At 26.9% G+C, this 16,938-nt stretch overlaps 1 protein-coding gene across 4 annotated transcripts in view; it reads left to right on the forward strand.

Annotated features, from left to right (window-relative positions):
- LOC105843740 (adhesion G-protein coupled receptor G2) overlaps window positions 1-12,647 on the forward strand; it is a 103,686-nt gene extending 91,039 nt beyond the window's left edge. Inside the window, exons 16-21 of one of the 4 annotated variants that reach the window (XM_065808140.1) lie at window positions 1,350-1,560; window positions 3,071-3,339; window positions 3,577-3,670; window positions 3,762-4,138; window positions 10,084-10,465; window positions 12,258-12,647. In XM_065808140.1, the coding sequence (XP_065664212.1) occupies window positions 1,350-1,560; window positions 3,071-3,339; window positions 3,577-3,670; window positions 3,762-4,138; window positions 10,084-10,301 (1,169 nt within the window). In that variant the 3' untranslated portion in view covers window positions 10,302-10,465; window positions 12,258-12,647. The remainder of the gene's footprint in view (window positions 1-1,349; window positions 1,561-3,070; window positions 3,340-3,576; window positions 3,671-3,761; window positions 4,139-10,083; window positions 10,466-12,257) is intronic. The other 3 variants (XM_065808142.1, XM_065808141.1, XM_065808143.1) reach the window with 3 other exon arrangements.
- The last annotated feature ends 4,291 nt before the right edge of the window (window positions 12,648-16,938 follow it).

Consider the following 16,938-nt stretch of genomic DNA (forward strand, 5'->3'; position numbering starts at 1 on the left):
CTTGTTAATGGAGTTATAAGTTTAAGTCATACAAGGGTATAAAAGAGGTAGGGTAGTAAAAAGAGGGAGTAAAAATTCATCATCTGTCTAAGTTTGACCTCGGTTGTTATTCTATTTATAAACTTGTAATGCATTCTTGGTAATATGTAATTAAATATAGGTTTGTTTCCGCACCTGAGACACTTATTTTCATTTTAAAAGCTAACAAAAATTTTGCAACAGCATTGTTACATTTTTTTTTTTGAATACATAGAAACCACAATACATACTATAATGAACCAGTGGGTTTATTACGCCAGTACACAACAAGTTTGTTACATATTTTTATTTGAATACATAGAAACCACAATACATACTAAAATGAACTCAGTGGGTTTATTACGTTTCAACAAAGGGAAAAAGATAACATAAAAGTTTTTTAATTGAACTTAATATTTTAAACATAATATTTTTATTATCAATAAAACTGCTCATCATTTTAGCATCAATGAAGTGTTTTTGTATGTAGGATGAGTATGAACTAAAAAAAATAATTCTACACATATCATATGTCTAATAAATGATCAATTTTTTTTTTTAATATAAAATTAATTATTTTTTTAATTTGATTCTTTTACAATAGCACAACAAAAATCTAAAAAGAAAACTGGTTACTTAATGTGAAGACCACTGTATACATGTATTCAATTACAAAATTTTTTTTAATAAGGTTTGGTTGTGTACAAAACAAGTAGGGTGTTGGGAATTCCTTATCAAATGCTTTGTTATAAAATATCTGGAAAAATTTCTATGATGTTTTGACGCAACACTGTAGGTATAAATCGGTTCAAGGAGAATAAATTTCAAACAAGTTAAAGGGCTACTAACTTGCACCAGAATAGGGTTCGCCATGTAAATGCCAAACCATAAACTAAAAAAAAAATGAGTTAATGAAAAACATTTTTAAAAATTTAAGATTAACCAATAGAAACATAAAATTTATATATTTTTTTAATTTAAAAGCGTCTCAATTAGCTTTTTTAGTTTATAAATAGCAACAGAAATCCTAAATCTTTAAAACATTTTAATATGCCAAAAAAAGCTTAATGAGTTAAAATGTCTTAATGGCAAAGCGCTTCACATAGTACAACATTTTTTGAAAAAATTAGATTCAAAATATGCAGTGACAAGATGATTTATATTTTCTTTTTTTTAGTAAGTGTGACATTTAATAGTTATTAGTTGCACGACTAAATTAAAAATTATTTTAACTGATTTTGTTGTTGTTTATACATAAAAACCTTTTTTAAAAAAGTGCTTTTTATATGTTTAAAGAAATGTTATCCAAATAGCTTATATCTATTAAACAGAAAAAACATGGTCTTCTGATGGATGCAGTATTGTCCGCATGTCTTCATTGGACATAATATGTCAATGCAATCATTTAACAAGCTTTGCAATATTATTAAATGTTTATCAGTCAAATGAAGAATCCCTTGACCTTGAAGTTGTGACATGGATTGGTTGTGGATTATCAATTGCAGGATTAGTTCTTACAATTATTAGCTATACTGCTTTTCCGTGAGTTTTCTTTTTTTTCTTTTTTTTTCTCTGAGTTTTTTAATAATTTTAAAATAAACATATTTTGATTAATTTAAAAATAAAAGCAGCTTTTCGTAAGCCTAATGTGATCATGGCGTTGATAAAGTCAGGCAAAAAATATATAGAAGATGTTTTTAAAAGGAGTTGGTAAATTAAATAAATTTTGAAATATTTCAAATATTTTTGTTCTGTGAATTGGTTTCTACATTTATAATTTTGGTGTGCTTATTAATTTTGTTAAGATGATTTGATAAGGATGATCATTATTAGATAAAAATAATGTAAACCAAGTTCAATGCAGTTTTATGTCAAAAATCTAAAATAAGTTTTTCAATAATTCTTTTCCTTTGGTCATAGAATAATGTTATTTTACTTGGATCTTAGATCCTTTACATTTTTTGTTGAATTTATTCTAATAAAAAAAATCTTTCTTTGTACTCATATATATATATATATATATATATATGAGTATATATACTCATCACTAAAATTTGTTTGCTAATTAGTTACTCTATTGAACAAAAAAATTGTTTTATATTGTGTTGTTCCAATAATTACATTTTCTTTTATTAAAAAAATCTTTGTACACCATAGTTGTTGTTTTTTGTTCTATTTTTTCACCTGAATAAAAAAATTTAAATTTTCTCAAAGATATAATAGCAGCAAACTGCAACGCTTATTTCTATTTTTGTGATTTAATGCACTTGTTACAGTAACTGTAAAGACAGATCTATCTATTCTTAAAGAATCTATTTATTCTTATGCCAATAAATCAAGTTTGTATCTTTAACTAAAAAAAGTTACACATAATAAAAAAATATATTACTTTAAAAAATAATAACTTACTTTAAAAAAAAAAAACAATCATACACAAACATATAATAGCAGTTAGTAATTAATAAACTCATTAAATAAATTTTTTATAAAGTCATTCAATTTATTCATATTTGAAAATTCTATTTTTTGTTAAATTATTTAAAATAAATCTGATAACCACAAACAAGACAAAGCTCTTTTCTTTAAAATGAATTTTCAACTTGCTCAGAACAAACAGTGTAGATTCCCAACTTAGCAGCTTGAAGTTCCTATTAGCTTTTTTGTGCAATTCAACTTGTTTTAAAATAAGTCACAGCTTCAGCTACTACTTTCTTACTGGATTCAACTTAATTCTTTGTAAATGCAGTTACGCAAACACTATCCTTTCTCTTCAATATACAATCCAAGAGTTTTTTGTTGTTTGACAAAAAATTAGTACATTTAGTAACAAAAAAGTACATTATATAATGAGCATGTGCTCATTTTTCAAATGACACTTCACTTTGGAAAGCAAGCATAAAAATCAAAAGTAAATAACCTAACATAACTAAAAGACTTTATATATTTCAAATATGTATGCATATATATATATATATATATATATATATATATATATATATATATATATATATATATATATATATATATACACATTATGTATATAATTTTTAAGCTCATTGCGACAGAAACTGGCTCCAAAAATTCTTATTATTTTGTGTGCAAACTTATTGTGCACTCTTGTTTTATTTCTTGGTTTGGTATCAAAAGCAGAACCTCGTGGTTTGTGTCAGACTGTTGCTTCATTGTTGCAGTTTTTTATTTTATCAACATTCTTCTGGATGGCAGTAGAAGGATTTAATTTATATAAAATGTTTGTAGAAGTATTTGGTGGATCACCTGACTCCACTAACTTTTTGCTAAAAGCTTCAGCATTTGGATGGGGTGAGTTTCCTTTCATTGCATTACATCTTTAAGATATTAATAAATCTTTATAGAGCTGTTTTGATATGTATGAAATGTTTATTAAGGCTCTCAAAAACATCATATGTTGTATAGACTTGTTTCTTTCATGTGTTATTTTACTTACTCCGTTTTTCTTTTCTTCTATAAAGCTTAAATGGTAAAAAGTGAAATTTATAATGATTTCATTACATTTAATCAACTTTTGCTTTTTTTTAGGTATGCCGTTAATATTTACAATTGCAACTGCAGCAAGTAAACCTGATTCCTTAGGCCCTGGTCCAGGTCCAATCACTAAAAAAGACTCAAAGTTGTAAGCAAAGTATTATTTTTGAAATCAAATGTCTATTACTTTAAACACTGAAGTTTTATATTTATTATGCATTGTTTTTTTTTTTGTTTAGGTGTGTTGTTCGTGGTTTTTCATTTTATTTTGGTATACTTTTACCTGTCTGCATTGTAATGGCATTCAATATTGTAATACTTTTATTAGCTATTAGAGGTATTGATAGCAACTCTAGTCTACAGAATAAGATGAAGAAAAAAAAGAAAGTTCGAATTGCTTTTGCATGCTCTTTATTGCTTGGCACATCTTGGTTATTTGCAATTTTAGCTGTAGGAAAACTTAAAATTGCATTTCAATGGTTGTTTTGTATTTTTAATTCTCTTCAAGGTTTCTTCATATTTCTGTTCTATACCCTTGATAATAAAAAAGTTAAAGAACAATGGGTATCATTTATGTATAAAAAATGTGGCTGGAGGTCAAAAACTTTTGATATAAGTAAGTCAAGATTGTTTTTTAACAAAATAAAGTACTATTTACTATGCATATTAAAAACGTTTGAGATAAATAAGTTAAGAATGTTTTTAATAAAAAGAATATCTATATTAAAAATTAAAATTAAATAACTTAATAAAACAATTTGTGGGCAATACTCAAAAGATAAAAATCATACCAACAAAACATAAAACATCAAGTTGACCAAGTACATATTTATTTATTCTGTTGAAAATTGTTTCAAATAGTTATACAGAGATGTTTCTAGTTGTTGGTGCTATTTTTCAATCTAAGACATTAGAAGTCATTGTAATGCAAAGATAAACGTTAGTTAACAAAAAATGTTTCTCTCATTAATTTTTTTATCGAAAATAGTTATGATAGACATAAGAGACCCTAATAAACCAGAAAATAACAAAAAATGTGTTACTTTACCCAATTCTTTATATAGAAATTAAAAAAATCTGATGTTACTTATCAGCTATTGGATTTGATCAAAATTGCAATAATAGTTGCAATCTGGGTTTTTTCTTGTTTCATGTAAATGTGTATTAAAGTATATAGGCCAAACATACAGTTTGATAAAAATCAGAATGAAACAGCAGCAGTATTCATTAATTTCTAGGACAGGCTAAAGATTGGCTGAACATTTTAGATAATTTCAATTGGGATAATGTAATGTTAGTAAAATTAGAAATTAATTTTTGTAAAAGAGCTATTTAGTAATCTTTAGAGATACAAGTTCCAGTATGAATAGAGATGCTGGTAGGTATGTCGAAACTAGTCAATGACAAGGTGTGTTTGTGCATATGAAAAGAAACTAACCTAATTTTAAAAATTGAGAAACTTGCCTAAAGGAACTAAATCAAACTCAAGATCAAAAACAACAAAATTTTTCACTGCTTATTTTTACAGTGGAATGACTTTTAACTTCTCAAGTTAAAAAATGGTTCCAACAATTAGAAATTTAAATATTGCTATTTTACCTTTTATAAATTATAATTAAATTGTGATTTTATTGCTGAATAAAGAGATTAAATAAATAAACATAGAGTATTCTATTTGTAGAATACACTAACATAATTTTAAATTATTTATATATATATATTTATGTATATATGTATATATAGATATATATATATATATATATATATATATATATTTATATATATATTTATATACACACATTTGGAATACATATATTATATATATATATATATATATATATATATATATATATATATATATATATATATATATATATATATATATATATTATATATACATATATATATTTATATATTTATATATATATATATATACATATATATATATATATATATACATATATATATATATATATATATATATACATATATATATATATATATATATATATATATATATATATATATATATATATATATATATATATATATATATATATATATATATACATATATATATATATATATATACATATATATATATATATATTTATAAATACATATATATATATATATATATATATATATATATATATATATATATATATACATATATATTTCAAATTTTTCTTGCAGGCATAATATGCATTTTTGGGAAATATTTTTTCTTAAAACCGAAAACAAACGCAGATAATGTATTGAATAATAACCAAGATAATGATAATTTTGGATTTAAAACAAAAAATACTCCACCTTTTATACCTGATTTGGAATACTTGTAAATGGCCTATTGCACTTAATTAAAACAATAAAGTTTTGGCCTCCATGATCAAAAATAAAGATGACTGTACATTTATTCTATTTGGCATTATTGATTTTTACCCCTCAATAACTGCAGATATTTTTAAATAAAACAATTGAATTAGCAACAATACACCCAGTTATTCCAGAAAAGACAATTTGAATAATTTAACATTGCAAAAAAACTATACCTAATTTTATTAAGGAAACTTGGAAAAAGATAAACATACATGACTGGTTTGATGTAACAATGAGCAGTTATGATGGAGCAGAATTTTGTAAATTAGATGGACTAAATATTTTAGATTTATCAAGTAAAATAATCAATATTAATTATTTAGGCCTTTATTGTGGTAATGGTTTACTATGCCTCACTAAGCGTAAAAAATCTGGTCCACAGCTTGATAATGTTAGTAAAGATTTTTCTAAATATTGACTTTTAAATCTAAATAAACATTAGTTTAAAACTTGTGAATTTTCTTGATAACACATTTAACCTCTCTGAAAATTCATATAAGCCTTTCAAAAAACCAAATCATAAATTATTGTATAATTATAATAATACAAATGATCCACCCCAATTTCTAAAACAAATCCCAATTTCAATTAATAACAGGCCAAAACTTCTCTGATGAATATGTATGAAATTCCTCCAATGAGTTTTCAAAGATGTCTCAAAAAAAACGGACTTCAAAATTCTAACCCTCAAAAAAAGAATACAAAAAACCGAAATAGAACTAGAAATGTAATTTGGCTCAACCCCTTATTTAGCAAAAATGTTATAATTAATTTTAAAAAACTTTGCCTACTATCATAGGCATATGTATATATTGCATATATTGCATATGCGTATGCATTGCATATGCATATATTATATATATGCATATATTATTATATATGTATATGCATATATTATTGCATATGCATATATGCATATGCATATATATGCATATATGCATATGCATATGCATTGCATATGCATTGCATATGCATATATCGCATATAGGCATATATATATTGTATTATACTATATATATATATATATATATATATATATATTTATATATATATATATATATATATAATATTATATATATATACATATATATATATATATATGAAATTATTTATATATATTTTTATATATATAAGTTTGACTCCTACTATATCCTCTGGGGTGGCGGAACATTGGGGGCTTTGGGTCTTCAGCCTCCTCACTTTAAAAAGTGTGGGGGATTTTAGTATTATGGCACCCCCACTTTTTAACTCTGTAAAGTTATTCTTTTAAAAGTTTTAATCTTGTTTTAAACCACAACTTCAAGCTGCTAGAGGTCAGTTAGTATTTTTTTTTTTGAAATACTAACTTAAAGTATTTGCTTTGAATCACGTTTTACAAGATTTTAGGGAGCAATTAGCGTTTTATATTTGAATAATAACTTTATGTGTTTGCTTTGAACTATGTTTTACAATTCACAAGGGATTGATTAACTGTTGCGAATATTATGTAAATCTATACATAAGCATATTTTACATAATTCACAGTTCCTAATCTTATGACTAGTATTTCCTTACAGCTACGAAGAGTAATGACAGAACTCTCATATAAAACAACAAACACTGATTTCTTACTTTGTACATGACAAGCATTTTTGAAGTCCAACCTTATCAATGGAAGAAATTATTCAAGAAGGAAACGACATTGAAAATTATTTTCCTGCTTGTTCCTGCTGTAAGTGGAATGCTAAAAAAACAGAAATAAATCCTGCCAATATTGAAGCCGCCAAAAAAATATATGGCAAACAACTTAGTTTTTTGAATGAAAAATGGATTATAGATTACCCTTGGATTCATCTATGTCATTCCAAAAAGAAAGTATTTTGCTATATTTGCATTGGTGTGTCAAGAAAAATCTTTTTCAAAATGCAGTCAACAAAATTTTTTGACAATTTGTTATGACAATTGGAAAAAGGCTGTAGAAAGACTGAGAAAACACAACCTTTCATAATTTCATAAGGAGGCGCAGGAAAAATTATTTGCACTATGTGCAGCAGGTTTAAAATTCATACATCAAATGATAAGTGAAATGCATGATAAGCAATGCGATGAGCATTACGAGTGCTTAATTCGTGTAATCTCTACATTAAAATGTGTTACTCAACAAGGCTCAGCTATTCGACGGAATGATGAAATTGAAGGCAATCTTAATCAGTTACTTTTAATGAGCAGTGAAGATCATCCACCTCTATCAAGCTGGCTGTCAAACAGTAGTTACATGTCTAATGATATTGTTAACGAGATGATAGAACTAATGGCAAATTATGGGCTAGAAATGTACTTTTTTCTGTAATACGCGATGAAACTTGAGACATTTTCGGTATTGAGCAAATGTCTATAAGTGTTCGATTAGTTTCTAAAAATTTTACAATAAACAAGGATTTTCTTGGTCTCTATGCAGTTGATGCTACCAACAGTAAGTCGCTTTTTTATGCAATATGTGATCTTTTATTAGGATGTGGACTAGAAAAGAAAATGGTGCAGGGGTAAAGTTATGATGGTGCCACTTCAATGTCAGGGCATCTAAGTGGTGTTGCTAAACTTTTTCAAGATGATGGCAATGAAGCAATTTTTATACATTGTTATGCACATCGGCTCGACCTTGTTATTCAAGATGCTTGTAGACAAGTCAGTTTTATGAACAAGGGACAGGAATTCTGTCAGCTGTTGTATAATTTCATTTGTTTAGCTCCAAAGAGGCTGGTAAGCTTTAAAAAATTGTAATGCGATATACTTGACGAGGATGTCAAGCAAATCAATTTAAGTGCTCCTTGTCGAACTTGTTTTACCACCCAATCATGTTGTTCAATTCTGACAAATTTTAAAGTAATTGTTTTAGAGCTTCAAGAAATTTTTGAATCAAATGATCTTAACAGAGCTAAAGCAGAAGGTTAACTTGATAAATTATTATTATTTCAATTATATTTTGGGCTTTGCCTGGCTTATGATGTGTTTGCAACTGTAGAGCAAGTCTCTCAACATATGCAATCTGCTGAAATAGATGCTCAAACAATTGCTTCATTAATAATGTTATTAAAAATTTATATATCATCTATCAGATCAGAAACACTTTTTAAAACACTTTTGAATGTGTTAGTGAAGTTAAGAAATTTGGTTGCAATTCGCCTCATGCTTTTTTGCCTCGCTGACGTTTAACTCCTTCTCACTTTGATGATAATACTTTGAAAATTCACAAATAGGACATGATGGAATATTACCGAGCTCAGTATTAAAAGGTACTTGATGTTATAGAAAGTCAATTAAATCAGCAGTTCCCCGATGGAATCAATAATTGCTTTAGAAAGGTTATTTATGTCCACTGCAAATAATGATATGGACATTAAAGCTTTAGATAATATAAAGGTTTTCTATAAAAATGATATAGTTTATGAAAAATTAAAAGCTGAACTCTTTCCATTTAAATCCATTAAGGAAACTTATAGCCATACACATAAAATGAACATTAAACAGGTAACATCAATCACAACTATAATTGATATGTTAAACAACTGTAAAGGAGACTCAATAATGTTTTCTGAAATATTAAAAACTCAAAAATTACTTGGTGATATCATTGACAACCTGTACTGCCGAAAGATTTTTCTCTCATCCAACAATGATGAAGTCATATAGGTGGTCGACCTCAACTCAATAATGATTGAATCATCTTCTAATTCTTCAATTTTATAAATTAAACACCGCGGAAATAGAAGTAAAAACTATAGCAAAGATTTTATAAATGGAAAAAGTAAAGACACCAAAATTTCTTACTTGAGAAAACGTTAAATTATTTTTAGGTTGTAGCATATTTTAAATATTAAATTTACGTGAAATATGTTTATAGTTGATATTATACTAAATTGAAATGGATGCATGTGGTTTTCTTTTAAGAATAACTGAAAATTAATATTAGTTTTATAAAATTTGCAAAATATTTTTAACCCCCCCCCCCTCAACTTTTTATTTCCTTCTGCCACCCCTGTATATCTTACTATGACTCCAGAGTTTAACATATGAGTATGCTTTTTAATGTTATTGTTTTAATGTAGAAAAACACAATGTTTTAGTCTAAAACTTTTAATAGTATTTGTTTGTTGTTACTGTATTATCTAATTTTTTATTAATATTTTGTAATTATGTTTTTAGGCTATTTTTATCTTTTTTTTATTTCTTTATCCACTCAATATCAATTATATCAGTTGTCTGTAAGACGACGAACAAGACAAAATGACATTCTATTTTATTTGCAAAGCAATGCTAAAAATAAAGACAGACTGTTGTTAAAATGTGGTACTGGTGTATTGGTGGAGCGCTTGCTTCATAAGCAAGAATTTCTGAGTTCAATCCCCCCATGTCCTTGGTAGCACCACACTCAACTTGTTTCTCCCTTCAGTGGTCTTGTTTGTCAAGGTTCTTGTTTCAGAGTGAAAGAGTTGAAAGAGGGTTGTAACTTCTCTAAAGTTATTAAGACTGTTGTGGCTCTCTCGGCCTTGAGGAAGTGAACATTAAACAATACATTAAACAAAATGTAAGTAGACTGTGTATACTACAGTAACTGCTTTCTTTCTTAAAATTATTTTCTGTATTAAAGATGAAACTTTAGAAAAGTTTTACAATATTAAGAAAATTTTAAATTCTTTTCAAATAATATTTTTATCTTGTTTGACATTATATATTCATTTTCTTAAGAGCTAAAAGTTAAGTGAGAGCATTCCTTTTTTACTTCGTTCAATATGGAAATATGTATTATGACATACAAGTTTTGTTATTCTGTTATGCAACCTGTCTTGATCTTCCATAGCCATCCCGAAGTAAGTCTGCTATGCAGTAAAGAATATTGTACCACTAGCAATCTTATGACCAGTTTGTGTTGGACTAAAATAGTAATCTAATAATATAGTATGATAAAACATCACAGAATGAGTCAGGACAAAGCTTTCAGGATCTACTAGACATTTTCGCTAATTCATATAACAGTTGCAATTAGTTAAACTGAAAATAAACACACAAACTATTAGTTAAAATCAAATTACAACGTCCTGGCAAATTATTTACATTTGAATTTTCATCCCAGTTAACACAAAACGTGTTTTTAAAGTTTAATATACGTATTAATACGTATTATAGACGTATTAAACACGTCTTGTGTTTGGTTAAATGTTTTATTGATTGCACAAACATGCAAAATGAGAGCTTTTTTTGCTTTTTATAGTATTAAAAATCTCCAATTTACATCAATATATACAAGGAAAGCAAAATAATATATTATTGAAGTTATACAAGTAACAAACAAAATATATTGATTGCACGTTGTAATCTGATTTTGATACATATCTAAGTGATCCCCATGGTAAAGGCTATCATTTCACCAAAGAGTTTTCCCTGGTCAGAAAGTTAAGGTTTAAACCTATTAAATTTATATTAACACTGTTCATTGTTAAAATATTTTACTGTTGTTATTCTTTATAGTTATAAACTTTACGTCGCTTATGTTAAATTTGATGATTGAACTATATATATTATAACTATATATTATGAACTATATATAATATTTATGTCATTTTATTGCTTTTATTTTATTTTTAATTTAAATTTAAATTTCTAAAATCTTATGAGATAAATAAAGGCAGATAAACCATGTAATTCTCTAGTTAAAGTGACGACTTATTGATTTAAAAAAAAATAATGTTTTACAAAAAAAAAATGATAATAAAAAACAAAACTTTATCATCTTTGAAAACTAAATCCACTTGAAGCGTTAGATTCATATCAATGTTCTTTTTTTATTTCATCCACTTTTTTGAACAGAGTTTCAAGTAATTCGTTTCACATGTTTGAAACACTTGGTTTAAAATATTTCATACAAAAAACTGAATGCTTATTTCGCTTTATGGCAAAGGCCCTAATATTTGCGCCATTTATTCAATATATCTGGTGATATTATTAAAATGCGCTTCAGTTTCATCGTTCGCGTATTTGTAAAAAAATTTAATTTCCTGAAAAGCAATTTCGATGGTTTATAGTTAATAGAGATATAAGTTTATAGATAAGTTTTAAAACTTATAGATATTCATAAATCATTAAGTATTTATCTCTCTATATATATATATTTTTTAATTTCTTTTATTATTTTAAGAGTATAACTTAGTGATATATCTAGGTAGTCCCCGGAAGATGTTTGGAAAAGGTCCTAAAGAAAGTCGAAAAATATCTTTATTTGAACTTTTACTTTTTTTATCGGTGTATTTTTTGAACAAATGATAAGTTTCCGAGTAAAAATTTAAAATCTTTATTAATGTGTTTTATTTTATTTTTTTTAGCAAACGTGAAACAAGTTAATACAGATTCCCACACTCCTACATTGACATTGCAAATGAATATATTATAAAATATAAGCTATTATTTATTACCATTTCTACAGTTCACCGAGTTCTTCTGCTAATTCCGTCATAAATTTCTAAAATTTGCGATAAATTTAGCTTATCGATAATCGCTTTGAAAAATTTGCTATAAATTTAGTTTATCCGTGATCACTTTGAAAATTTGCGATAAATTTAGCTAATAAATCATTTTGGCACACTTATCCATGATCACTTTGGTAAACGAAACAATGACGTTGTGAGATTAAACTATTTTCTTTTTTGAAATGAAAACTTTTATCTAAGTGTTTTTATTTTTCGTATTTATAATATATTTTCGTATTTATAAAATGTCATATATATTTTAAACACACTTAAAATATATTAGTAAATATATTTTAGGTGTGTTGAAGTGCTACTTTTATATGTAGTTTGGTAAATCAACTTATTTCATGCTTGTGTTTAACCATAATCAACTTGTTTACGATTATAAACAAGTGAAGTTATTTAAGCTTGTGTGTGATACTAATTAAAAAGAAATTTTGTTATTAAAGCTCGTGTGTCTATGATTTTAAGCAAATTTAATTATTTTTAAAAATATTTCTAATTATAGTATTATCTAATTAGAGTTAAAGAACTTTTTTACATATAGAAAATTTAAATATATATTTTTTTAACATATACATACAAATCTAACATCTAAAAAGTTTTGAAAGGCTTCATAAGAAGGCTTTATTTTTCTTAATATGTTTGCTAGTTTTATGAAGTGTTTACAATATAACGAAACTTGTATAATTAAAACTTAATTTTAAAACAATTTTTTAACTCTATCAAAGTTTTGCATAGGACTTATATGGGAAATTTAAGATAAATACTAACTATATGGCAGCCACCTCTGTTTGCTGTCTTTTTTGTTCTTAAAAGAAAACTTTATTTTTATAGCAAATTATTTTGTTATTAATTTACTGTTATTAAAATTTTATTTACTGAATACAAACTAACAAAACTACTATCTTAGTGGAACTATAATAGTATACATAAATTGTGAAGACTTTTATACAATTAGTATAAGGCACGATTAATCTTTTAAAATGTTTTTCTTTTTTCTGGATTTCCTATAAGGTCAAGCAAAACAAAGCGTAATAAAAAAATGTATAAAAATAACAACAATATAAGTAGCAATAAAATAATTTTTATTTAGTATAAAATTGCAAAAAGTTATTGTATTTTCAGTTTTCAATAAAAAAATGTTATCGAAAAGATTGAGTTTGGTGAAAGAAACAAGTGAAAACTTTTGTAATAAATCATGTTGGGTGCATATACTAGATATGTGATAATGAAATAATTGAATTGATTAAATACTAGATTGCTATATATCATTGGAAGGTGCTTCAAAACACTTTAAAGGTGAAAAAAATTATTAAAATCGAACAATTTCTGAAATGTTGCAGCGTTTTTTGATATACGGATTTGTCGAAGAAACGGTGACCTTAAGATTTTTTTAACATAAAATGTCATAACTTTGTCAATTCTTAGGAGCCTTCCAAAAAATACGGTTGCTCGTAAGGGGGAGGTGGTCTTCAAATAGCATATGAGGAGGAGGGGAGGGTTTAATATAAAATAGCGTAGACACAATTAAAAAAAATTTCTCTATGTATATTAGGGGTATAATATTTTAACAAACTCGATCAGTATGTCATATTCTGATGAGCTTTTGTAAATAATTAAGAGAATTAAGTTTCATTACAGTGTTTTTAGAGAAAACTTCACATACTGACCTACTAGAAAGCCGAGCCAAAAACTGTTAATCACAAATCGAATTTGCCAACAAATTTTTACTGGTAATTTGAAGTAAAAGCTTTTCCGCTTCGTCTTGAAACAATAAGTTTTGTTCTAATAGGTAATAAAGATTTATATCACGTAAATAAAGTTATATTGATAAAATTAACAAAATATCAAAATGTTTGAAAAACTATTGATGAAACTACATTAACTAAAAAGGTTTGCATTTGCTTTAATCGTGATTTGTTAATAAATATTTCAAATGCAAAGTTTCTTCAGGATTGCAAAGACATTTGATATCTTCCAAAACTTTTACTGCTCGTTCGGCACAAATGTTGATTCTTTGCGTATTTATAGATAAAGAAATATCACACCAAAACTTCGTAAATGTATTGATAGCCTTTGGATGATCTTTAATGGCTTCCTCCGATCCTTTACTATTTTCAGGGTTAAACATTTGGTTAGAAAATCAGATATCTCCCCCCGTTTTCCAGCATCAAGCTTAGCTGCCGTCTCAAGTCGTTGCTTGAAGGCATTAGTATGTAAGCATACATATATGAAGGCATTAGTATGTAAGCATACATATATGAAGGCATTAGTATGTAAGCATACATATATGAAGGCATTAGTATGTAAGCAAGTAGTAAATAAATTGCCCGGAAGTTCCATCTTTATTGGCTAATATTTGGTAAAATTAACCTTAAGAAATTTCTTTTCATTCTAAAAGTACTTCACTACGTTAAATTGATACCTCAAAAACTGCATGTCATTTCTCCATTTCAGTTCATTCTCCTTCGATGGTTTACCACTATAGTCAAAGTTCGAAGTTAAATAGTCATATCTACTATGTATTGCTTCAACAAAATAATATGACAGTTCAGGTGAATTGGTATTACCTCCAAAAAATGTCATCCAGACATAACTTTAATAATCGATCTAATATATGGTGTTGACAACCAACATAGAGAGGTTTCTGAACCCCAACACTTTAAAAATGTTTCTTTATCACTCCACTTGCTTTCATAGTACTAACAATTATCGTGTCTGTCACTATCATTTTTGTAGATCCCCATAATTCTTATTCATTCAAAAGTTCTCGAAGTCCTTCAAAAATTGTCTCTGACTTTCCATTTTCCAATACATTGGCTTTAGCCTAACTTCTTTTTTATTGTTTTCTTTAACAACAATTTGATGTTCCACCCCATCTTTTTTTCCATCAAAGTGCAAACACCAAATCTCGACCTTCAGTTCTTTTCTAAATTTATCTCGTAACTTTTTACCTTCGTTGATGACAGGTACAAAAATTGCTGGTTGAGTTGGTGCAGGAGGATCAAAACCAGGTACTTGAAGTTGTTGAAACACTGTGGCAGCTTTTCGTGTATTTAGCTTTGCTTGACGAACCAATTTAATAGCCTCGACTGCTCTCTGTTTTATTTTTCGTTTATTAATATTTATTGAAGGTTCATAATCACTGTCACTTACTGACTCATTACTATCTTTGAGTTGCTCTCTGTATTCATTCAGAATTGAAGGTGATTGCATTGATGGAACGTTTCCAATTTTAATTATCTTTGAAGGATGTATTTATTTAGGATCATCCAATTTCATTGTATTATATCCCACTCTACCAGATGTCTCTAGTTGCATTAAATAAAATATTTAAATATGCAATTAAAGCTCATCCTCTTTCGTTATATTTAATAAATCAACAGAACTATAAGTACTTGCTTTTTTTTAATTCTATTTGTCTCTTTTTAATCAATTTTTATATTATACTTGGCACTGATCTTTTGTCTATTGTTGGATAATTTAAATTAATCCATAGTTCTAAACATTCACCCGGAATTTTCTCTATTCGTCCTTTCACATTTTTACTGTCTGATGCCGAGCTGGTGTATTGGTTAATTATTTGCTAATATGTTGGCATTTTACATATTTTTCCTAATGTTAAGAAAAATATGTAAAATTATTCCCAAGATTACTCTTACGTAATCTTTTATTTTTCCGAAAGTAAATCAAATTCTTTCTCTATACATCTTTTGATATTTTTGGTAGAAGTAGAATTTTTGTTTGACGTATTGAATGGTTGTGTAACAACTAGGGGTGTACCGGATCAGAAATTTTGAATTCTGGCCGGAATCAAACTTGCCGGATTTTTTAGGAATATTCCCGCCGTAATGAGAATTATACTTACGAATCGTCGATAAGGTACGTTTTCTCCAATGAAAAGGGGGGATCTGCAAATAGCGTATATGAGATAGGGAGGAGGGGGGCAGGGGTCAAATATAAAAATAAGGAGACATTAAATTAAAAAAAAATCATAAAATGTAACGTTGGTAGGTTAAAAGCGTAAGTACATTTTGGGAGGTGAGGGGTACTCAAAAAAGCGTATACCAAAATGCATGAAGGAAGGGGGAAGAGGAGGGTTGAAATAAAAGCGTAGGTATTTCATGGACTACCCCTTGTGTAATTTTTACTTTCAAGATTGAAAGTGAAAGTGCCTGCACCTCAGCATAGTGGCTACATAGTATATAACCTATGATATATACATTTAAAAAATTTTTCAGTTTAAAAATTTTTTTTTACTTTTATTCTTTAAGATATGTGACACAGACTGTGAATTAAATCGAAAAATATTTATCCTACACTATATAATTTTATTTGCAGTAATGAGTTATATAAATGAATTTTAGAAGTTTAGGAATATTGTGATGCAAAAAGAAATGCTGTCCAGTTTTGGGCAACAAACTAGCTTTTTTTTCATCATAAATGTTACCTGCCTCTGTCATATTTTTTTTATTTTTTTTTATTTTGTTAATTCACCTCCCTATGGCCGAGAAGGCCACTACATATGAGGAGG

The sequence above is a fragment of the Hydra vulgaris genome, chromosome 10 (genome assembly GCF_038396675.1).
Source record: "Hydra vulgaris chromosome 10, alternate assembly HydraT2T_AEP".
In the NCBI taxonomy this organism is placed as follows: domain Eukaryota; kingdom Metazoa; phylum Cnidaria; class Hydrozoa; order Anthoathecata; family Hydridae; genus Hydra; species Hydra vulgaris.